Source organism: Bos javanicus, chromosome 18 (genome assembly GCF_032452875.1).
Source record: "Bos javanicus breed banteng chromosome 18, ARS-OSU_banteng_1.0, whole genome shotgun sequence".
NCBI lineage: Eukaryota > Metazoa > Chordata > Mammalia > Artiodactyla > Bovidae > Bos > Bos javanicus.
In genome coordinates this window covers 5,476,759-5,501,955 of record NC_083885.1, presented here as the reverse complement: position 1 = coordinate 5,501,955, position 25,197 = coordinate 5,476,759, and the positions used below count along the sequence as shown (strand labels likewise).

The 25,197-nt window shown below is 49.0% G+C and overlaps 1 protein-coding gene across 6 annotated transcripts in view; it reads right to left on the bottom strand.

Annotated features, from left to right (window-relative positions):
* Window positions 1-21,156, bottom strand: part of WWOX (WW domain containing oxidoreductase) — a 908,337-nt gene extending 887,181 nt beyond the window's left edge. For 3 of the 6 annotated variants that reach the window (XR_009730560.1, XR_009730559.1, XM_061385883.1), the window contains exons 1-4: window positions 20,792-21,142; window positions 14,457-14,521; window positions 12,991-13,048; window positions 10,294-10,472 (exon numbers count right to left, since the gene is read on the bottom strand). Coding sequence is in view for 4 of the 6 variants with exons in the window: in XM_061385883.1 (XP_061241867.1) it covers window positions 10,294-10,472; window positions 12,991-13,048; window positions 14,457-14,521; window positions 20,792-20,898 (409 nt within the window). In the remaining 2 variants the exon portion in view is untranslated. Of the gene's footprint in view, window positions 1-10,293; window positions 10,473-12,990; window positions 13,049-14,456; window positions 14,522-20,791 lie in introns of all 6 variants that reach the window. The other 3 variants (XM_061385880.1, XM_061385882.1, XM_061385881.1) reach the window with 3 other exon arrangements.
* Between the last annotated feature and the right edge of the window lie 4,041 nt (window positions 21,157-25,197).

Genomic DNA, 25,197 nt, shown 5'->3' with positions numbered 1-25,197 from the left:
GGGTCACGTCTGCTTCCTGAGTCCCGAGCTCTTCCCTGGCACCCTGCTGCCTCTCCAGACAGAAACCTGCCACCTATCCGGCTTCCCCGACTGTCAGCACAACTATTTTCAGCAGTGGTATGATTTCACTACATGGAAGCCAGGCTCATCAAATGAGATAATGCACAGTAAGGCTCTGAAAAGGGGCTCTGGCCACAAAGAGATGCTTTGGGGGGAGATCTGCAAAACCCAGAGGACCGGATGTGAGCTGTGCATCATCGTGGGATTCAAGCTCCACCGCAAGCTGGCCAACCTTGAATTTTCTGGGTGCCCCCATCCACAAACACAGGTGTGAAGCAGGGGTGCCTGTGATGGGAGCTGTAGCTGGCGTGAGTGATAAGACACAGGCTTACAAGTTGTTAGTGAAGCCAGCTGGGGGGGTGAGGCCACCTTCCTTCTCATGAATTACCTCTGGATCCCAACACTGAATGTGGCCTTAAACAACAGACGCTCTGAGATAAATTAACTCCTGAGACGAAGGCACATTTTGAAAATTAAATTATGCCACATGAATCAAGCAATCAATTAGCAATCAATACATATCCAACGGTTACGCCTGTAAAGGCAATTCATAAAAGAATGCATACAGGGACGTCCCTGGCGGTCCAGTGGTTAACAACCTGCCTTCAAATGCAGGGGACAAGGGTTGGATGCCTGGTCTGGGAACTAAGATCTCGTCTGCCTCGGGGCAACCACGTCCACGGACCACAACTTCTGAGCCCCTTGTGCGGCAACTGCCGAAGCCAATGCGCCCAGAGCCCGAGAGCCCGTGCGCCACAGGAGAAGCCACCGCGGTGAGGAGCCTGCGCGCCGCAACCAGAGTAGTCCCCGAGCCCGTGCGCCACAGGAGAAGCCACCGCAGTGAGGAGCCTGCGCGCCGCAGCCAGGGAGTAGTCCCCGATCACCACGACTAGGCAAAAGCGTGCAAACAGCAAGACCCAGCACAGCCAAAAAAATTTAAAAACCAGAATTAAAATCATTAAAAAAAAAAAAAAATACAAATGGCCAAACATGGAAGAGCTGATTAATCAGAGATGTGCAAATTTAAGTGATAGTTTAAAAAAATGCTAAATGCCCAAACTGACAAGGATGCAGAGCAAACGGGGGCGTTTAAATTGCTCCAAGCTTCCACGGGTGTGGTTTGACAGAACAAATCAAGATTTTAAGGTTAAGAAACACATCCCCTGACTCAGCAATTCCACTTCCAGAGAATAAGCCTATTAAAATAGTCACCGATGGGCAGAAACATTTAATTACAAAATGTTCATCTCCATTCCACAGCCATCCAAACGCTGAAAGGCACCCAAATGTGCCGTAGAGGGGAAATGGTTAGAACCATATAATGGCTATGCGACCCCTTATGATGCTGTAGAATATTCTATGGCAGGGAAAGGTGCTCATAACCACAGTTTAAACAGAAAAATCACAGAAGAAAAGAAGCAAAAGAAAAATGCTGGGAGTCATATAGACTACATATTACAGTGATTCTTGGTTGGTAAGGATTTGAGGCGATTTCTTCTTATCTACATTTATTTTTCCTTTTACTTATCGGCATTTTCTAAGTTTTCCATAAGGAGCACATGTTTACAACAATAGCAAATACTTCTAGGCCAGCACCTGGCATGTGTCTGAGTCTGATGAGTGCCAGCTCCTGTCCCCTGCAGCGCCTTCCCCAAGCTAACTTTACAGTGACAGCAAACGGGAGTTCTGACCGAGAAAGTGTCCAAGTACCATGACTGTCCAGCAGTCCCAAGAGCTCAGGTCTCCACCTTCCCTTCAGACACCACACTCAGCATACAGCCTGGCACAGAGCGGGCTCTGGCAGATTTTTAAGACAAATTTGTTGACCTCAGGTAGACTGGATAAGCTGCTGCGGAAGAGCGTGGTCAGGACTGAGCACTGTTCCTCGCAGGAAGGGAGCAGCGAGGGGAAGAGGGCCCCGGGCACGAACTCGGACGTGCTCTGCTCTGGTTTTGCAGGCACCCGTGGCTCAGGAGCTGTGTGACCTTGGGCAGGCTACCTCACCTCTCTGGGCTTTCAGCCAGACACAAGTTCAGGAGAGCTTGTGAGCACTGCAGCGAGAATTTTAAATAAGACAAGGGGTAGAGAATATCTGCAAATTCTAAAGAGCTGTTACTATAAGCCAAAATGACAGCGATCAATCAACACTAACCTGGAATAAAGAAGTACATTTCAGAGGTAAGGGTGAAAATGAAAAACGCCTTGCTTGTTTTCACTTCAGTTTCCATACAACTACACCAGAAACTTCTCTGATTCTGAACTGTGCCCCTCTTTCAGGAGGTCATCTGTTCCTGTGAAAGGCCTGGGTCCCCCCACCCTGCTGGGCCTCCCAGCCTACCGAGGGAGGAACATTACAGACGCCGGGGAGACTGCCTCCCCCCTCGCACACACATCAGCGCCCCCACCCCCCGATACCACTGCGCCTCCCTGGAGCACGCTGTCTCAGCCATCCTCTCGGGGTCTAGCGAGGAACCTGCTTTGCTTTCAGTGACAACACTGCTCAGTGAGGCTTCTAACAAGAAGGATCCCGAAAACCAAGCAGCACAGCCTGGTAAACACGTAACACTTCAGAGCCCATCCCTGTCACGCAACTCGCTACATAAACAGGAGGACGCTTCCCGTTCAGTTCACCTATCGGGCGCCGTGCACACAAACACAGGCCCTTCAGGGAACGCAGTGCTGCTTACTTGCTAAGCCGAGGGAGAATCAGAGAGTCAGGCAAGAATCGCTTAAGTTTCTGGAATTTGCTTTTTCATCAATCTATGGACTTAATTTAAGAGATCTTTGCATGAAGGCCCTTCTTCTGCTGACCATGCCCCACCCTGAGAAATTACTCTGGAAAAGGCGGAGGACTCGGATCCAGACGGGGTGTGTGTGTGTAACACTGCAGAGAATGAATAAAGAATGTGGCCGCATCATCCTGTGTCATCCTGAACGAGACACGGTCACGGGGGTTCCGACAGCCAGCAGGCCTTTCATTGTCAAGGCTGGAATGATTCCCACAACTGCCACAGAGTTTTAACCATTTTTACGGGACAGACAATGAAAACATCTGTAAAGCAATGAGCAGAACATTTTAAGACTGGTGAAGGAGTTTCACACCATTACAAGTATATTCGCAATTCTTGCTGGCTCTTTTCATTTTGGAGAGAGAAAAAGGTTGCTGAGAGAAAGAAGAGAAGTAAAAGCATGTAATATGGTGTATTCATTTTGCCCCCATTTAAAATTTGAAAATAAGTAGTTTCATAAAGCCAAAAGGATTTTCTCTTCTGGGTCAAATTTCTGTTTGAAAGCTGAAGCACACAATTAATGTGTTGCCTCCAACTTTGGGTTACAGAGCCAAAATAAAAACTACCCTCCTTCAGATCTTGTACGTGAAGATACAGGCCATCTGCTTCATATTAAGTATTTGGTTTAACATGGCCTCTCAGTTAAGAAACATATACTAAGCCCAAAAGGACACATTTTCTTTCTACTGCAAAAACGTATCATTACTAAGCAATCTAATTACAATAAATTACATAACACTGAGTAGGCTGGGGGAGGGAGGCAGAGAAATTCTATATTCTTAGAAAAAACTGTAAGATCACCAAGGCCTTCTAAATGAACCTTAAACAGAGGTATTAGTATTTAAATATTACAATTTCCACTTAGAAATTTAAAAACCACATTATTGATAGGCCAGCACACTCAAAACCAATAATGTCACGAGAACACAAGCCCTTGTGTAATCTGGCAGAATGGGCTGCTCCCTGAACACAATGGGCCTTTTTCTAAATGGATCTCTTCATCCTTGGAATTTCATACCGGGGAAAAAAGGGGGAGGCAAGAGGAAGGGGTGAGAAAGAAAGAGAAGCAAGCCTGGCACTAGCAACAGTCTTCAGTGTGAACTCTTTCACCAGGACGTACAAGACCTGAAAGATGTGTTAGGAAAGTAAAAGGCATTATTTAACAAAAATGAAAGCAAAAGCCCGCTGAGAGGAAGAAAACTGCTGAGATGCTACTGCTTTTGTTTAATTGTATCAAAGGGCAACAGCGCCCTCTAGTGGAGAGAAAATATAAGCCTACAGGAAGACATTTCTCTTTTAGGTAATTCACACAAAATACACAGAACCCTTTCTTTCCTCACAACTGCTACGTCACTGTACTATGCAAAAGCAAAAAAGCAAATATCTTATATTCGGGGTTAAGTAAAATAACTGTCAAGTTTTCAAACCTGATAAAACACTTGTAATCTCAATTAGGGTGGAACTATTTTTAAGTACTTCTTTTTAAGTGAGGATTTTAAAACACTTTGGCAATGAATAGCAGCTTGTATGAACCTCGTTTGTTATGCTTACTTATAACAAATAAATTAAAATCTCAACATACACGCAAGTATGAAATTCTTGACCTCTTCTGACAAGAAAGCTTTAGTTGACATCTACTGAGGCACATATATCATTTACATATTATCTACTGCATACATTTTTAAATAAGTTTTTAAATATGATTACCAAATTATGAGATGAGGCTCATTAGAATATTTCAGTTGACCTCTTCCTTTAGATATACAGCTTTTCAAATATTCTGATCATGTGATTCCCATGTATATTCAATGTCTAAGACTATTTAAATGCAAAAAAGGTTCTTTAATTTTAAGTACTAATTCTCAATCTTTAGGTAATATTATTCAAGGACTTCTTCCAACACTGTCAAAAATCTCAATATTTTCTTGGAATAACTGCAAAATCATTTCACTTACATGGGTGTATTTGATCATAAAATAGAGATAGTCACAAATGTTTTTCATTTAAAATGGGGGTCTGAATTCCCAAAAGATCATTTAGATTACTTCAAAAAATTCCCCTCCGCTTAATGAGCACCAGGTTCTTAAAAAGAAGATAAACGTCACGATCGCACTAGTTTAAATCTTGTTGACAACCGGAAAGGAGACTGCAATCAGGCATTTCAAGATCTCAAGTGTAATGATCCCATATGAGGGAGTTTTAAACAAGAAAACGAGTCCAAGGCACCCTCTTGTCCTTGAACATATGGGATCTTTTGGAACAACTGGGACGGGGGGAGTCAATGGCGTGATTTAGGCTGCAAGGCAAAATTTAGTTACACTGGGTGTGGAAAAGAAAGCCAAAGACCTGTGGGTGGAGCGGAAGGGGTTCCGGCGGGTTTAAACCTGAAGGACAAACACACCTTTCTACACAAAGAAAAGCACTCTTCTAGTATCGACGCATAACTGGCAGAATTTACGCCAGAGATGAATTCATCGTGGTGATGATTTGTAGGATAAAAGAATACAGCGAGTACACTTCACACTGGAATTTCAACACATGATTTTGGAACAAGACCCCAAGCTCTAAAACACGGCTCTAACCAAAACAACCAGTTTCAACATTCAACTCCAACGTTCTGGGATTCCGGGGTGGAAATCTTATACCTCCATTTTGTTTCAAGAACAAATTCGGGGTTGACTTTGACAGTGTGAACATACACTTTTTTTACATCTCAAAGCATATAAATGTGGGTGTATAACCACGTGCACACATGTACACACATTATTAGAATTCTTGTAACGAACCTTAAAGAGATTTATCATATATAACATGAATATCAACAGAAAATTGAAGTGTCGGTCCTAAAATATATTTTACTGGCATATTCTGAGGTGGTCAGCTTGTATTTGTTCAGGGGAAAAAAAACAGTTTTGTTCTTGTTAATGGGTCATCTGACTCAAAAATCAAACGAAGGCCAGGCTATTCCAGACCTGGAGTCACAACCTTTGAGACAGCCCAGCGTTATCAAGGCTCAGAAGGTCAAAGAAATGTTTCATCCTGACTACACTCCGAAAGGGATTTAAAAACCAAATTTTAACCACTGTTGGTTTTAAGACTGGAAGTTGGGGATGTTCCCTGGTGGCTCAGGAGTAAAGAATCCGCCTGCCAGTGCAGGAGACACAGGCTCGATTCCTGATCCGGGAAGATCCCACATGCCATGGAGCAACGAAGCCCATGGGCCAAGCTCTCAGCCTGGGCTCCAGAGCCACAAAGCCACAGCGGCTGAGCCCAGGGCTCTAGAGCCGTGCTCTGCGACAAGAGAAGCCACCATAGTGAGGAGCTGCGCACCGCAGCTAGAGAACAGCCCGCATAGCAATCAAGACCAGTACGGCCAAAATGAAACGAATCTTTAAAAAGCTGGAAGTTGGGAAGAAAGTTCTATCATCATTGCCAGTGAAGAGCAGGCTGAGAATAGCAACGTTGCGCGCACATCCCTGTTAACAGCTGTTCAGTGCATGTCTGACAGGAGCTAGACCTCTCTCCTTAGGCGCCATGATGGTAACTTTGCTCCCTGCAACATCTGCACGATTCCCAACTGACGCACCTGCTCACAACAGACGGCGCGCAGGGCAGGCACAGCCCCACGCTGAGGCATCCAGGCAGCCCCGCGCTGGAAGGGTCTGGCCTTTGAGGAGCACGGTCAGCCCTCAGGTGCGAGAAGGCAGCAGTTTGCCCTGAGCTATTGACAGGCAAGAAGTCAGCAAGAAGCTCGGCCAAAAGGCTTGAGTCCAGAGAAGCGGCTATGGGATCTTCCACGATGGGAGACCCCCAGTCTCCAAAACCCTCTCTCCTGGGACTTGGCAGGAGACTCCGTCTGCGTTTAACAATCACTGTGCTGAAGCCACTTTCATTCATTTCTTTTACCAGATCAGTTCCGTCGTACCACGGACTCCAGGGAGCTACGGACGCCTGCCCCTTCCTGGCCAGCGCCACAGCGAGCACAAGCAGAAGTGACCTCCCGCCTCGTCTCTACGGGTCGGCGGTCAGGACCAGATTCTGGGCTGCTGGGTCTGTGAGCAGCGGCTCTGGTGCACGGGGGGAACTGGCCCAGACACTGCAATGCTGAGCTCCAGAGAGGCCCACAAGCCACAGCGCTCCATCTACAAGGTCCTCTGGGTTCAGAATGTGCTCAGAGGTCGAGGAGAGAAGGCGCCGAGTGTTAGAGGAGGTGACGTCCCAGGGCCTGCAGCTCCCGAGAGCCGGGGGAGAGGGCGCTGGTGGGGCGTCCCCAGGAGACACGCGGTATGCCATCATCACCCTCCTGTGGCCGGGGGCCTGGGTCCCCGAAGAGCAAGTCCAACAGAGCAGCGCCCTGTCAGGAATTCAACCAAACCACCACGGGAAAACACCGAATGTGTGTACCAACCTTTGTAAAGCCGATCGGGTCACCTGTGTTTCCAGCTGTGGGGCCACCACCCCCAACATAAAGGCTGGTATGTTTTGTGATGGCCGCCTCTGCTCCCAAGAGCACAGACGTCCAGGAGGCTAAAGACTGGGCAGTTCCCACGTGGGTCACAGGCCCCCTGAGCGGCAAGGGCAGGCCAGCACGTCCAAGCTCCCACAGAAGGTGAGTCCTGAGTGCCCGGGAGAGTTGGAAACAAAGACGCCTGGATCGCTCTGCCCGCAGTGGATTGCTCTGCTCGCAGTGGTTCCGTGTGAAGCGGCAGAAACAGAGCAGTGATAGCAATGCCTAAACTGGCGTGTTTCACAGTTCAGGAGAAGGGAGGGCTTCACCGGGAAAGCACGACCTCCTGGGGCAGGGACACTCTGTAAGGCCGCGCACAGGATGTCAAAACCACCTTAGAGACGACCAGAAAGCTACAGGCCTGCCTTCAGCCCTTCTCTTTAAGCCTGCTGGAGGGGCTGCAGTGTGACAGCTATTTGCAAGGATTTGATTACCTGGAATGTTCGATCCAATATCATTTCACAAAATTAAGGAAACAAATCTCAGGAGCTCCCCCAGGCTTGGGCTTCTCAAGGGCGGAGGGGCCCCAGGGCAAGGAGGCAGAGCTGAAGGCAACTGAGGTTGGAGCTGGGGACGGGGGCAGCGTGGCGCCCTGAGACCTCCGCACCGCCCTCCCAGCCTGAGCGCGACCACTGGCCCCCGCGTGCTAATGGACCACAGGCAGCCCTGCAGGGTCCACGAGGCAGCTCAAGACAAGGGCGGGGAGAGGTCAGGGCTGGGAGGGGCCAGAGCCCCCTCCGAGAGGCCCGAGGCCCACGCTGACCCGCAGCACGTTTCTCCTCCACGCTCCAGAACCTCCTCCTCCCTTCCGACCACGATTCGATACCCCCCACTGCATGGAGCTCTCTGCACATTCTGGACCGACCCCTTTGGTCCCGTATTACAGCTTCCCAGGTGGCTCAACGGTAAAGAATCTGCCTGCCAAGCAGAAGATGTGGGTTCAATCCCTGGGTTGGGAAGATGCCCTGAAGAAGGAAACTTCAGGGGCAGGATCCACTCCAATATTCTTGCCTAGGAAGTCCTATGGACAGAGGATCCTAGCAGGCTACAGTCTATGGGGTCTCAAGAGTCGGAAACGACCTAGCAACTAAGTGACAACAACCACGTCATAAGCCTGCTGTGGCAAACTTCAGCAGAGCCTCCCCAGACTCGAAGGCGTGCCACGTGTCACGCAGAGCCAAGTTTGACCGCTCACGCACAGACCATCAGAAGTCACACATCTAACGAAAGGGAAAAACTGTCCAGCCACAAGATAAAGGGAATGAGATCTTCTGGTTACTTCTCTGGGTAACTGAGGGTTAAATACAGAGATCTGACTTCAGTCCTTATTTTTTTTCTTAATTATCCTACGCTTAGTCCACACCCTCACAGAGAGTGGTCGACACATCAGCATGACACTGTTTCCTGGATGACGGGGGATCTAGCAGCTATTGTCAATAAAGCATCAGTTTTTTCTATCTATGACAAAGACATAGAATTGATGCCAATGTGATTCAGAAAATTGGACTGAACATATTCTCAGTCCAGGATGAGGTCCGAGAGTTGATTTTTAAATAAATCCCTTTCAATTAAAAAAAAAAAAAAAAAAAAAACAGCCCAAACTTCTGCTCCGGGGCTTCCCTGGTTAAGAGTCGGCCTTGCAACGCAGGGGACACCGATTTGACCCCCTGGTCCGGGAAGACCCCACCTGCCACGGAGTAACTGAGCCTGTGTGCCGGAACCACTGACGCCCTCACACCGCGGAGCCGGCGCTCCACGAGAAGTGCGGCAGCGAGGCCTGTGCACCGCGAGGAAGGGCAGCCCCCGCTCACCACGACCAGAGATAGCCACACGCACACAGCAACAGAGCCCCAGGGCGCCGAAAAAGCAACTGAGCCAATACATAAAGCTACAGATAAAAGAGGACGTCTAGTCTTATTTAAAAAGAAAAAAAAAGTTCTGCTCTGGGACTGTAGCTTGTTAGAGTTTTGACACTGCACTCTGTAACAACTGATGCTCTAAGAAAATGTCACCACCCCAGACCTGCCCCGCTGACACCAGGAGATGCTTCTGTGAGTTCAAGAAGCGGTCACCAAAAATTAACAAAGCTGGAGGGCACAAAAGGCTGAGGACCCAAAGCTGGTCAGAGAGGCGGCTGGGAGCGGGGGTCGGGAAGGGGGCTGGTGCTGCGAAGGGTCGAAGGGACAGAGAACTTGCCAGAATACAGCGGAACACAATTCCATGTCTTGTTCCTGCAAATTAACCTGGGGATGCGCATCCTCACTCCAAGCAGCTGGTTCCTAGAGACTCAGATGTTCACGTCACCGGAACCAAGTGAGATGAGAATGAAATCACGCGGAGAGTGACTGCGGGGCCATTTGCTTGGCCGCAGTTTCTCTTACAGCCTGTGACACCCCCTGGAGCCCCTGCCCTCGTGATGGTCACCGTGGGGAAACACGGGCCACCGAGAGGTCAAGACAAGGACCGATTCTGCCACCCTGCAAAGAAACCAGATCCTGCTCTCCAAGGAAAGTGATGCTGTCGGTGACCAGCGGACACCCACTGTGCCCTGTGTCCCACAGGCACCACACACTGCTGCTTCCTAGAACCCACTACCCACCAACGCTGGGCTCGAGGGGCCAGGTGACCGGACTGTGTCTGCACAGCACGCAGACCAGCTCAAAAAATCCCCAACGGAGCATGCCGTCTCTCTTCCTTAAGAACCAAAATAACCACTGTCTCCTGTGACTGCAGCATTCAGAGGATTCAGGGTCAGCCCCTCCGTGGCCTTCCTTCCACGCAAACACCGGGACCGAAAATGCGCCCGGGACTTTAATGACCCGAAGGCTGAAGAGCCTACAGGTATCTTTTAAATCAGAGAAGCACTGAAAAAAACCTCCCCCCAGCTAGAGTGGAAAGAACAGCAGCGACAATCACGACTGCCGGCTGACGACCCACCGATCCCCGAGTTCGCCCCGGTCACCACGACCACTTTGCCGCTGAGGTCACGGCCCTGCAGGATCTCCATCGCCGTGGTGCTGCCGTCGTATCTCTGTCTGGTGGTCGGCTTCGTGGGATTGTCGTCCACAGTAAACGCCAGTCTTGGGTCCAAGTAGGTGGTTCTTTTGTTTATGTGGCTGCAGAGGAGAGGAGAGAGCAGTGAGCCCACAGCAGGGGACGGAGGCGTTTACGACCACAAGACAATCTTCCGGAGCAGGGTAGGCAAACTCCATTTTCCAGGGACTAGAAAAGCTCTTTCTTAACCCTGGAAAGACCTGGGGTCTGTTTGATCTATGATTTGGTCTCCAGAAGGATTACCATCCTGCCTAGGAAGATAGGCATCCAAGCTTTTTCTTCGGAACTGCCTGTAAAAGAGGTGGTAACGTACCATAAGCACTGCCCTGTATCCCCAGATCTCAAAAACGCAGGAGGCTTGGGGCTTTTTAATTAAGTCATGCAAACATGGCTGAAAGATCTGCTGGTCACTCTTGTCAGCGGATTTCAGTTAAATTTCTCACGTGTAAGGGCCTAAGAAGATTCTGAGCAGGAAACTCAAAGTGATAAAAGTTGCAACAATAAATATGAAAGTGGTCAACTACTAAAATTTCTAAACATTTTCATTTTAAGACTATACTCGCACTCTAATTTGATTTGGAACTGATCTAAATCTTGTAAAAACAATAATAAAATATATCGGTACTGTAAACAATGTATTGAAACACACTAATACATCCTATTCATACAGAAAGACCAGTTGCTCCTACTGAATAGGATTTGCTTTTCACATTTTAAATGTAACCTTGGGATTCGAGGTACACCTCAACATATCTCGAAAGCTATGAAGAACTCTCCAGAAAGAAAGATTTCATGATTGAAAATGTATTTGTGGGAGTTCCCTGGTGGCCCAGTGGCTAGGACCCAGGGCTTTCACTCCCTGGCCCAGGTTTTGATCCCTGGTCTGGAAACTAAGATCCCAAAAGCCTTGCGGTGCAGCGAAAAATATATACATATAGGTAAAAAAAAATGTATCTGTAATGTGTATCTGTGTATAAAACTAGATACAGATTAAAAATCTATACTCGCCACCCCATAAACACTAAGACCCAAGAATAACCCGACTTTCATTTGACTTTTAACCACAGTTGCCTGGTAAGCATTCTGACTCCAGTCATACAGACAGCAGAGCTCCCTGGAGACAGGGTCACCCTGGCTTACACCTCTCTCCCAGCCCCTCAGTGGCTCCACCCTGGTAACCAGAAATAACCTATGGCAGAAGTCCTTACACCAGGGCAACAAACCTGGGCTCCTCCCCCAGGGAACTGCCGCTGAGTTTATCAGCACTCTCACAGGATCAGGGCGGGGCGATGACGGGCCAGGCCGCTGAGCACTGGCCGCCCTTAGAGCACTCTGGGGACTGAGAGTTACCACCACAGGTATAAGGCAGCAGGAGCACACCTGGACCATGCCAGGCGCCAGACACACGGTCACTACTGCTGTCTGCTATTGTAGTTTATTCCAAAGACGGTGTTACAGACGAGGGTGCTCAAAACACTGTAATTATGGGCACACCGTGGAAATCCTGCATTGTGGGGTCAGCTCCAGACCAAAGGAACAAAACGCACGTCGCATGCGATAAACTGAGTCATACAAATTTTGCGGCTTCCAGTGTATGTGAAAGTTACGTTCACACTGCTGCTGCTGCTGCTGCTAAGTCGCTTCAGTCAAGTCCGACTCTGTGAGACCCCACAGATGGCAGGCCATCAGGCTCCCCCGTCCCTGGGATTCTCCAGGCAAGAACACTGGAGTAGGTTGCCATTTCCTTCTCCAATGCATGAAAGTGAGAAGTGAAAGTGAAGTCGCTCAGTCGTGTCCGACTCCCAGCGACCCCATGGACTGCAGCCCACCAGCCTCCTCCGTCCATGGGATTTTCCAGGCAAGAGTACTGGAGTGGGGTGCCATTTCCTTCTCCAGGGGATCTTCCCAACCCAGAGATCAAACCCAGGTCTCCCGCACTGCAGGCAGATGCTTTAACCCAGGTCTCCCGCACTGCAGGCAGATGCTTTAACCCAGGTCTCCTGCACTGCGGGCAGACGCTTTAACCTCTGATCCAGGAGGGAAGCCCTTATGCCAGTGGAGGGTTTGAAATATTTCAAAAATCACCAAAATGTGACACAGACACAAACTGAGCAAATGTTATTGGAAAAATGGGGCCAAAAGGCCCTCAGGGTAGGGCTGCCAATTTATATAAAAAAAAAAAGTATCTGTGAAGTACAATATGACAAGATCTGCTTGTATGGACCCCACATCACAGAAGTGTAACAGCATCAATGCCCAGTAGGTAATTTGATAAATTACAGTATATCTATACAAAATGATACCACTTAGCTGTTAAATATCATTTTCTTGAAAACTTTCTAAGGATATGAGAAAAAGCTCACACGAATTATGTGCCAAAAACAGTTAACCAAACAGTTCACCCAATACATTCTCTCTTTTTAAGTATATGTACAGAAAATACAGAAGAAAAAAACCCAAAAATCATTAACAGCAGTTGCTCCTGCTGGTAAGATTACATACTACATACTATTTTTCTACAGTGTATACACTTATTACAAAACCAGAAGCCCGAGAGTAGTTTCTTTGTAGACAACTTACTCGACAAAAAACACTTGTCCGTTCTCATCGGTTTCTTGTTCCCATCCGTAGGGCAAATCTGAAAAACAGCAAGACAGGTCTGCCTGGGGGAGGGGTTAACTGAAGCCCCCGCCCTTTCAGCCACAGCCCCAGTCTCCCACCCGACCAACTACGGCAGGAGGAAAGCGCCTGTTACCCCAACCAGACTCCACTTTTCTGTCTCTCGCTTGGGAAGTAAGACTATTTCGTTCTTTTTAGTTTTACTGAAGCATAGCTGAGTGACAATATTGTGTTAATCTCTGCTGCACAGCAGAGTGACTCAGCTTTCACATATATACATGTTCTTCTTCCTATTCTCTTCCTTTATGGTTTAATCACAGGATACGGAATACAATTCCCTATGCTATCCAGTAGGACCTTCTTTTTTATCTACCTTATACACAGTAATGTGTATCTGTTAACCTCAACCTTCCCCGTGGAAGTCACAAGCCTCTTCTGCCTGTGAGCCTGTTTGTTCCACAGACACGCTCACGCGTCGTATTTTAGATCCCGCGTGTAAGTGGTATCATATGGTACCTGTCTCTTTCTGACTTGCTCTCCTTAATGACGATCTCTAGGTCCACCCACGCTGATGCAAAGGACACTTCATTCTGCTTATGGGTGAAGACTACTCCACTGTATACACACACCTCTGTCCATTCATCTGCGGATGATCATCTAGGCTGTTTCCATGTTTTGGCTATCGTGACTGCTCTGCGGTGAACACAGGGCCGAGTGTATCTTTTCGAAACAGAGTATTATATGGGTATATGCTCAGGAGTGGGACCACTAGGTCATATGGCAACTCTATTTTTAAAACGATTTCATTCTTGATCATTCTTCAACACTCCCTTCGGCTCCTGCTTTTCACAAAATCCTTCCTGGCTGCTCCAATCAACATGAATTACCCCGTGAATGAACTCCCAGAATGTATCTGCTCTACAGCAGGCAGCCAGTACCATTTGTATGCTGGCTTGTGATGACTCCCATTACAGAGCAGTTTCCCTTTTTCTTCCATGGGTACATGCTGTCTTTTCAAACAGCCCCTCAACCTCTTGAAGGCCCGGACCTTCTTACGTTTCTACTCCATGGATGACACACGTACTCAGAAACGCCTACGAGTCACCACAAGCTTCAGGGAATTCTATCCAACACTGGTGTACTTAATTCCAGGATAGGAGCCAATAACATTTGCACAAACAGCGCAACTACAGAAAAACCTCATGAACTGTCAGTCCAAGCGCCCTATTATTTTAATACTTTATTTTTAAGGCCAGTGAGAAATCAGCATTTCACTCAAAAATCTCATCACTTCCTTCTACCGAATCCTACAAGCTCCCGAGAGGGAAGGTCCAGTTCCTCAACAGACCCTCTGCCTGTGACAGTCTCCCCATCTGAACCATGCCTAACACACAAGGGTCTCTGCTTTATGACACCGGCATACACACCTCCTGCGATTCGCTTTCTTTTCCCAGTCTTCGGATGTTCCCACTGGGTCTTCTCCTCCGTGTGACTGTGTAAAAAAAAAAAAAAATCCAGAGAACAATAAGAAAAGTTACACTTCTAAAATTAATCCATGGCATTAGATTTTTCTCTCCCCAACATAATTCTCTCTCAAGAGTAGTCAAGTCAGACATTCACAAAGAAATATTCAGAACATAAGATGTCTGTTTGCAACAGGTCAAACTCTCTAGGTTTCAAGCAGCAGCAGTCTGGTAAAAGCCTGCATTTATGAACCGATGGGGAAGCCAGAGGAAGACGACGGGACCCCAGCTGTGGGTCAACTCTAGAAATCTCACTGAATTTCTCAAAATATCTAGAGAGGTGTTCTGCTTTGTACTTGCTACAGTTTTACTCCAGGACAGATTGAAAATTCTGTCTAATTGATAATGCTGACATGTAAATATAATTTAGATAAACCTTAATCTTAGTGGTTTCCCTGGCGGCTCAGACAGTAAAGAAGCTGCCTACAACACAGGAGACCCAGGTCAATCCCTGGGTCAGGAAGATCCCCTGGAGAAGGGAAAGGCTACCCACTCCAGTATTCTTGCCTGGAGAAGTCCATGGACAGAGGAGCCTGGTGGGCTACAGTCTATGGGGTCACAAATCTTCTTAAATGTTTTATTCTTTTCACAAATTGAACTTCAAAGTGTTTTTTAAGCACTGATTCCTAATTTCATCCAAGAGGAAATTAAGAAGTGGTAAGACAGCCCCATAGGTTAAGTTACTTAGCTTTGGGGCCTCAACTTCCTCATTGGCAAAATGGAAATAATCTTAGTACTGATCTCAGGAGAATGTTATGAGGATACTGTACATAAAGGGTTGGACACGGTATCTGACATATAAAAAGCCCTCAAAAGGTCTACTATTTTGAACAAATCAAATATACAAGCTGGTCTGATTTCCATGCCAAACTAGCCTTTCATCTCAGGAGAGCATATACAGTTATCATTCAAATTCACACCACGAGCCAATAACAGACTAGAGACATCTGTCAACAGGTGACCTATCATCAAGAAAAACATAAAATTACTTAATGCCAGAAAAAGCTGCATGCTGCAAGAAGCACTCAAGTTCACATGCTCAGGCCAGAGTAGCAAATAACACGAAATCACTGACAACCGGATAACAGAACATTCTTCCGGAGCCATTATTTTAAAGAGAATAAATACAGAGAGCAAGTAAATGCTCCTGTAAGATGCTGCACATCAAAAGCAGGGTCTTTTCAGCAACTGCCGGCTTCTGGTGTTTTGCAAACTCTCAGCGGCCAGCGCAGGGACACTGTGGACTCTGGATTCAGGCCACACACCTGAGCTCCCGCACCGCACGCACCCGGTGAGCCGGTCTCCCCGCAGCACAGGGAGGGTGAGAGGCGGGCCCGGGACAGCACCGGTGATGGATGAGATCCCTGCAGACAAAGGGCACCGGCAGCCCTGCCAGGAGAAAGGAAGCCCCGACTCCCTAGGAAGTGTAACCCTGCTCCCGCCCTGGCACTCCTGAAGGGCGGGATCACTCTCTGCAGTGGGGACCATCCTGGGCACAGCAGGGTGATGAACAGCATCCCTGGTCTCTACCCACCAGACGCCAACGCAGCTGTGGCAACGGCAAGGCTCTGCAGACACTGCCCCCATCTCCCGCAGACTTGGGGTCCCAGGCCTGACACCCACATTTCCTGGTCCTCCCGCTCACCAGCCTTGTGCCCTTGGAGAAGTCACTAAACCTCCCTGAGCCTCAGTTTTCCCATCAGTACAAAGGGAGTAATAACGGCCCCCCTTCCTGGGGTCAGAGAAGCCTCAGTCAGTCTACATGTGTGAAGAACTAAGAACTGTGCCTTTGACAGAAAAGGATTATTTGAAATAAATTTCATATAAAAGTTAATTAAAAGCTGTTCCCTTTCCACTGTAACCTAAAATGACTTTTTAATGAACAGAAAATTACAACACATCCCCACTGTTATCTTATTCTCCTTCAAAAAGAAGTCCTTTTATTTTTCTTTTCTTTCAGCAAGCTTTCTCTTTTTCTTTTTGTCATTTAAAGAGATAATTAACAGTGATTTTAATGTAAAACAAAGGGATCAAAATTAAATTCACACCACATTACATGGCTATCGCTTTTAAGTATGCTCTTCTAAGGTTTTGGGGTTTTTTTTTTGAAGCTCAACAGGGAGACCCAGAGCCTCCTGCAGACGGGGACCCGCCACCCACTGGGCAGGCCAGCCATCGCCCTTCAGGCCCAAGGGCTTCAGGAGCAAAGCGGGGCAGGACCTGAGGCCCCGAGGACCCCCAGGACTGCATCACGGCCCTCAGCACCGAGCCCTCGCCCCTCAGTCCCCTCCCCAGCTAAGGCAGAGGGACTGCCCTGGGTGGTGTCAGGGCAGTGAGAAAGGCCCCCCAGCTCACGCTGCTGACCGGTCACCCTCCGCCACAATACCGGGCCTCTCTGGGGGCCCAGCCTGGGGGCACTGAGCCGTGAGAGCCTTTGAGGTCTGCTTCTGGGGAGGCTGAGGGGCGGACAGAACCCACATGGGAGAGAAGGAGCGAGGCTGCGAGGGGGGTTCCCACGAGACCCCAGGGGCCAGCTGGGAGCTGCAGCCTCAGGCCTTGGCCGGGGTGGGGGGCACCCCGCCGCAGTGGGAGGAACGCCTTGGAGAGAAGGAAGGACTCCAAGGGCAACCTTCTGAGAGATCGGTCAGGTTCCCCAGACCCCGAGGGACGCATGAGCTTCCAGAACTGGGAATGAACAAAAGCCCGGGATGCCTGCAGGTCGGCAGAGCTCAGGGGGACTGCTGGGAACGCAGGGCCTGGGTCGTTTCGGGCATCCTTCACCCCGAGCAAAGATCAAGGGCTGGGAGGAGGGGAGAGCGTCTGTGGAGAGGCACCCACCACTCCGGCCGGGAGCCTGCCAAGCTCTATCACCACAGCCAGAGTCAACAGGGCCAAACACCACTGGGGGCCCCGGGGTGTTTTCCAGGGACCACGCAGGCACCACGGAGTCCCCCTCTGTGGGCTCCTGGAAGCCCTCAGTGGAGCCGGCGGGAGCCTGCGGGCCTTACTGAGCGAAGGAGGCAGACGCCTTCCAGGAAGGAAGCGGAGGGAAGGGTCGCCCAGCAGAAGGCAAGGCGCGGGGGGTGGGAGGCGGGTGGCCAGGCGGGCAGGGGTCCCCAAACGGAGGGAAGAGGCTGCAAGCGGCAGACAATTTTTCTCTCTCCCTTAAACGGCAGGAGGAAACAAACAAACTACAAGGGTCATATGCTTTCTCCCAAAATTCTGTGTTGCCACGACAACACCTGGTTCCACCTGAACTTACTTTTCTCAAACCCTGAGGTCACCAGCACGTTTTCCTTAAGCTATGTTAATGAGACTATGTATTTGCTGTGGAACGTGCCTTTCTTCAAAATGGCTCCACCTAAGACTTTTTTTCTTTTCTCAAACCTTGGGCTGATAGTAGCTCAACAAACCAGTATTCATGCCAATTGTTTTATGGCTGGGGGATGACACACCATCCTATCTCAAAAATGCATATTGTGGGAGAGGGGCCTGGGGAAACTCCCTCAGCCTTGAGGTGTCTCTCTTATCCGACTGGTGATGCTTTAGTCGCTAAGTCGTGTCCGCTAAGTCGTGTCCGACTCTTGCATGTCCATGAGATTCTCCAGGCAAGAATACTGGAGTGGGTTGCCATGCCCTCCTCCAGGGGATCTTCCAAACCCAGGAATCGAACCCAGGTCTCCTGCACTGTAGGCAGATGATTTACTGACTGAGCTACTTATCTGATTAATAGCCTTCTAACAGACATAAAACATCCAGCTAAAGACTAGCAGGGGGACACTCTTTCTGCCCCCTTCTGATGTCTATGTCAGAAACTTTCTCTATCTCTTTTATACTTTAATAACACTTTATCCCACAAAAGCTCTGAGTGATCAAGCCTCGTCACTGGCCCAGGATTGAAATCCTCATCTCTGGAGGCCAAGAATCCTGATGTCTCTCATGGCTCAGCAACATCCTTCTGGGGGACAGCAGAGTGACCACAGCCACAGGAGCCTCCAGACCAAGCATGAGGCCCCAGGTCAAACCTGAAAGGGAGTCCGGGAGCTCTGGGGACAGTGGCCAGAACAGGGACAGGCCCTACCCAGAGCAAGGGAGGCCCCGGAAGCCAGGAAGCAGGCCCAGTGCCTCTTCCCATCCCCAGGGCCCAGAAGGCCACCCACCCAGGGAGGCCCAGGAGACCTTCGCTTGATGAGCTAACTTCCTTACTCCCCGTGGACTGAGCTTTACAGCTCCGTGATGCTAAGCATGGGGGATGGAGGGGAACGAGGAACGGTCCCTGTGCTCACGACGCTGACAATCTGAGGAGGGACAGACAGCAGGCGAGGCCGAGTGGCATGTAGAGAACTGCAGACGGGGGAGCGCAAGGTGCTGGGAGGAGAGGGCAGGGCCCATGCACGGGGACGCCCTCGTGGGCAGAGACACTGAAGCTCAGCTCCCAGGGATCAAAGAGCCCTTCAGGCAGAGGCCTCGGCCACAACCAACGCCCATTCAGAAGCCACCCGGAGCCCCTGGCTCCCTGCAGTCCTCCAGAGCAGAAATCATCCTTCTAAAGACACACAACTGACATGAATCAATGGGACTGGATGCCATGATCTAAGTTTTTTAAATGCTGAGTTTTAAAATGAAAATACAATGAAATACAATGATTCAAAAATTTGTATCTACTTATCTACTATATATCTACTCATCTTGCTTACTCTATATCTACTTATTTATCTACCTACAATGGAATATTACTCAGCCATAAAAAAGAATAAAATCTTGCCATTTCCAACAAATAAATAAATGAAGACACATAGCCGAGCTCACTGCCTGGCCCAAAGCTTCAGTGGACCCCACGCGGGGTCCTGACCACGCAGCCCAGCTCCCCTGAGGCACAGCAGGGCCCTTCCTGCTCACCTGTGCTCAGGTTCCTGCACCACCACAGCATGGGCGGGGCCTCTGTCTCTCCTACCTGGGCTGCCCCTGGACCTGCCAACTTCGACCTGTGCCCAAAGGCAGGGCTCAGGGGCCAACCACCCCAGGCACCTCACCACCTGCCCACACAGCTCATGCTGGGCATGCTGCCACTGGTCACACAGACCGTGTGAGGACAACCTTTTTTATTTTTTGGCCACAACAGGCATCTTGAAGGATCTTAGTCTCAACCACTGGACCACCAAGTGGAAGTCCCACCATGCGGTCTTATTTATCTCAGTAAAACCAGCGCTCAGCAAAGGGCCTGGCATAGGATACCTTCCCAACGTGTCTTCAAAGAATGCAGCAAGGTCTTTTCCTCCTGCTTTTCTTTCTAGAAAGCCACCAAAGGCAGCCAGCCGTGGCTCACAACCTAGGGCAGATCAGAATCACCTGGGAAAGATTTCACGAACTAGCAGTAGGGGGCGGGAGGCAGAGCAAGCAAATGAAGAGAAGAATCACCTGCAGGTGGAAGCCGGGAGCAGAGCCCGGTCAGTTTCCCAAGAGTAGAAAACCACTGATTTACTTCCGTGTTTCTCAAAGCCACAACCTGCCTTAGCTTGGAAGTTTAAAAAACAGAGTCCCTATGTGGGGTGTGCGCTGAGACCCCAAATCTAGTTATGACGGTCCTCAGATGATTCTAGCGTCAGGCTGAGACGGTGCTGTCAGCTGCCGAGAGTGGGACCCAGCAGAGTTTGTTCAGGCCTCAACTAAGCCTTTACTACGGCGCCTCAACTAAAATGCTCCAACCAACCCTCTTAACAGATGAGTAACCCCTGACAGTTATTCCCACGGCCCACGGGCACACAGTAAGAGGCGGGAGAGAGGGCCTTCTGGGGCTTCCAAAACTTTCCCGAGAACTACAGTAAAGCTGTATTAGCTACATTTTATATACAAGCATATACGTGCATACATACATATATACACATACAGCTCTACTAGGACGTCGGTTACAAATACACACTCCCAGGCGGCCCTTCTATCCGAGAAAGGAGCGGGGCGTGCTCGTTTTTTCTGATGTTGGGGAAAGGGGATGCAAGCGTGTGCATCCCCGCACCGCCGGGCACTGCCGCCTCCTGGGCAGCAGAGGGCGTGTCTGGGCGCCGCCAGGTGACCCCACGCTGGACAGCAGGGCCAGAAAGCGGGATGGGGCCCGTCCTCAGGAGGCTGGCAGCCCTCACTGCGCAGGCCTTCCCCGCGCGGGCAGGGGTCCGAAGGCAGCACGCGTCCCGGGGCGCGCGGAGCGGTCAGGGTTCTCCGCGCGCCCCGGACGCCCCCCTTACTTGGCATAGTAAACCCAGCCGTCCTTGGTGGTCCTCTGCTCCCAGCCCGGGGGCAGTTCGTCCTCGCTGTCGGTGTCGTCCAGGCCAGCGTAGCGCAGGGCTGCCATGGCTGCGGGGTAAGCGGTCGCTCGCCCGCCAGCCCCCGGGTCTCCGTGCCCAGGAACTCACTCCGGCTTCAACCGCGCGCCGCGCGCTCCGCACGCTCGCGCCTGCGCACCGCGCCGCCCGGGGCCCCTCAGCGCCCGGGCCGCCGAATCCGAGGCCCGCACTTTCGCAGCTGCCGGAGCAAAGGAGGGCGGGGCCTCGGGGGAACGAAGGGGAAAGCGCGGAGCGACACACACGGCCGCTCGGCTGGAAGTAAAAGCCGGCGAGCGCCCCGGGGCTCCGGAGGCGGGGCCGAGCTCCTAACCCCGCCCCGCCCCAGGCCGGGGGCGTGAGCATCCAATCCTAGCCCAGGGCTCCGCCCCCGTTGCTGGGCGACCCGTAATCACTTCCGCGTGGCTCTGGCCTATCCCGCAGGAGCTCCCGCCACTGGGCATCCTGGGAAATGTAGTCCCGGGCCTGGCCGGACTAGCGCACCGCACGGAAAGGGAGGAGGCAAGTGATGTTGGCTTTCTAAGGCTACAGGGCCTGTCCGGTGTTTATGGCAGGAAGTGAAGGGTCTTGCTCAGAAGCCTTCCAGAACTTTCCCAGGCTAAGTCACAGATTTTGTTATGCGTATAAAGTCAACGCTATTCCACGCTATAAAAAAGCAAATTCCCACGCACCTGCTGATGGAGGTGTTTCTTCATGGAGAAGTTTCTTCCAGTCCCAGCATGTTTCTGTTGGTTACAAATGCCTGCCGTTTATAGACTTTTCCAGAACATTCCCTACTTAGAACTTTCTTCTTAGTGTTACAGGGAAATCTGACTGTGATTTCTCTGGCCCTAGTTTACAGAAGAATGCAAGACTCCACGGGTTTTAAAGTGAGGAAAATGGGAAGAAGGGAGTTTTATCTTCAAGTCCTTTTATCAGGACTTTTATCTTCAAGTCCTGGGATTGATGTTGCTTTGGAATTTCTGCACTGCCTGCTCTTTAGAGGAGAGACTTGCTTTCCTGGGAAGTTACCCAATCGAAAGCTAACCTAAGGTAAGCATGTTTCAGTTTTGACAGACCCACTATCCCATCGCAGATCCATCACATCACTCTTTCCAAATCCATGTACATTTAAGTGAGCTACTATTAATCTGCCAGCTTCTGCTCATCCCAATTTAACCCCTTGCCCCTGTCACCCGAGCCAACTTATTCCTTTGATGTGAATAGGAAATTAGATCCCCAAATCCCTTAGTGGTGAGGAAGGGGATGAATAGAGTCAATCTCCTTAGCCTCAGTTTCTCCAATCATCATCCATAGCCTCTGCTCAGCTTCTCAAGGACCTGCTGCTTAGATTTATCTCAGGTTGCCCTCATCAGACCCTCTACTGGCACCTGTTGCCCATGACTTGACATCTTCCACAGATGGTGATATAGTATGGTGTGTTCTCCAAGCTGGGTAGTACTCCCCTTGGCAGGATTCTCAACATCTCGTTCGAACCTCTGCCCTTCCTACCACTTTAAAACTTCCTCTAGGCTTCTCTGCCACGGACACCAGGGTTCCTCAACCTCAACACTGCTGACATTTGGGGATCCCGTATTCTTTGTTGCAGGATTCTCCTGTGCACTGTGGGATGTTTAGCAGCAGCTCTGTCCTCTACCAACTAGATCCAGTAGCACTGCCTTTCCTGCAGCTGCAACAACCAAAAGTGTCCCCAGGCATTGCCAGTTGTTCCCGGAGTTAAGAACGGCTGATCTGCACTGACGGTAAATCTGGAAGTTACTAGCTTGTGAATCAAATGCTGATTTGATGATTTGATGAGATTTACTGAAGGCATTGAAGAGCCCATTTCTGGCCAGAGATTCACGAGGTGCTACGTAGATCCTACTGGTTCTGGTTGCTGAGTTTTCTAGCATCATCTGAGGGCATTTGCCTGTCTAATTCCTGGCCCATCCTCAGGTGAGAGACAGGAGCTGACAAGTCTGACTGGGTGGCCCAGACTACCCATCATGGTCCCAAATGGTTATGATGACCTCATTTTATTCCTCTCTTCCTGCCTCTAACTGTTGGCCTTGATCAGAGGTCAATGAAGAAAGGCATTCAGGCATTTGGGGAATTGTGCAATTAAGCAAGTCAGATTTAGTATTTGGACTAAAGTCTTTGGACTATTTAAGTCTTTGGACTTCACTGAAACTAATGCTGTCTTAGTTACGCTTATTAGATTGCAAGCAGCAGAGACTCACTCAAAAGTTTATGATCAGGATGTAAATGAGCTAAATAAGAATATTGTCATGACCTGCAGGAGCCCAAGGACAAGCCTGATTTTTCCTCTCATGGGTTTCACGGTCTCTTGCTCCTGCTCTGTGTTCATGGGCAAGCTTTTTTTTCCCCCTGTTTCCTCACTAGCTTCCTTTATTCATAGTTTCTGCTCCCCTTGGACTTCAACTTGGATGTGATCTTGACTTGGGATCTGTCAGAGGATGAACCCTGTTTAGCTTGTAAGATTATTATGGGTTTGCAGAGTCTTAAGCTTGGGAATGAGCCAAAATCCTCAGCATGTGCTTACAAAAGCCTAAAGAATGGTTTCTTATTGTAAAGCCAGCTGAATCAATTGATTATTACATTGATTAAAAAAAAAAATTTAACTATGTAGTTATACAACTACACGCCAGATGGTGCTGTTACCCACAATTTTAGGGCGAAAGCCCAATTTGAGACATGGTTTTCTACATTTAAAGTTTTCTTTCTGACTTCTGCAATAACACAGTTTACGAACAGAAGACTGGTACATTTTCTGCCGAAAACAATTTGGCATTACTCATGCAGTGGGCACAAGGTTCGGTGTAACATTCCTGAGAGCCCCATTTCTTGAGTTCATTGTTATTACCAGTGATGGTCATTTCCTTTCCTTTCAGACACACAAATGCCCCAACAATTCTGCAAACCTGCTATAATTAATAAGCAAGAATATTGAACAGGATTCTCAGGGAAAACTCTCCTGGTTAATGTGGACTTAGTTAGAAAGTGTTTTTGTATTTTGATTATTCATTCAAACACACAGATAACAAAAAATTGTATTAGATCTCTTAGAAAAGTCAAGAAAAATGAAATACCCCTTGCATCCAGAAATCAGTTGGTTAGAATAAAACCAACAAAGAATGATGAGGGTTCTGAGAGCAGAGCCAGCCAAGACCTAGAGGTATGCGGAGATGGGGGAGAGTTTTGGTGACAGGCTTTCCTATCATTTATCTTGGGAACCAAACTCAGTTACTGTCACTTGCAAGCTGTGACAGTGGCCACGTCACTTACCTGGTTCCATGAGTATCAGCCCAGTTTCTACAGAGGAGGCAAATGGGGCACAAAGAATTGAAGTAGCATGTCCATGGTCACTGGGTGAGCAAAAGCCAGCAAGGTCTGGAATAGAACACAAACAAGGTCACCTACCCCAAACTCATCCTCTCAACCCACCACCCCACGAGCTGCCTTTCCAGAACAGGGATCCCCAGTGCTGGTTCTCAGGTGGATGCCCGGGGGGGTTTGATCCTCCATGGGAAAGTGAGAAAAGTGTTAAAAAGAAGTGAATTTTTTTCTTAAAGGTAAATATGTTCCAGTTAAAGTACTGTGTTTCTCTTTCTATGAGATTACTTCTATTATTTTTTCGGTAATCTATTCTTTTCCTATTTTCCAACATGTTTTATAATGACATTTTTCAGACATCCAGAAATGTTGAGAGATGAGCACAATGAATATCCATTCTACCCTACCCCTGACACACACACATAGGTGTAGTCACACTTAACCTTCTGCCATATTTGTTTTAATCAGAGGGAACTTGAGTGCCCGTAACTTTAGGAGAGAGTGATTTTGTATTGTTTTGGAAGTTCTCTGGAATAAGTACAAATGGACTAAGAAAAATCTCCTGGGCCACAAGTAGGCACTCTCCCCTGGAGACCTCATCACAACCATCGCAGGGACTTGCAGAAATTAGACCCTTACATTTGGAAACATCACTCATTTAATTCATGTGTATAGGCCCCAAGTGTCAGTGTGGCTGTAATTGCTAACTTGCCAACATTCACAAAATTCTATTTCAGTCTAACTTCTTCCCTGGCTCCTTTCTGTCCTGCAGAGAGAAGGGCCCCCTCTGGGGGCAGTCATGTTGCCATGAGAAGTCCATTCTGTTTAAAATCTTCCACCACCTGTTTAGAGTGTCTTATTTTGACAGCCAGAGCTTCCTAGACGTGGCTCTGATCCGCAGCTCTCATGAACTTGCAAATAATTCTTCCAAAGACTCCGTGTCCTGGAGCCCAAGATTCACCCCAAATCCTGCCAGA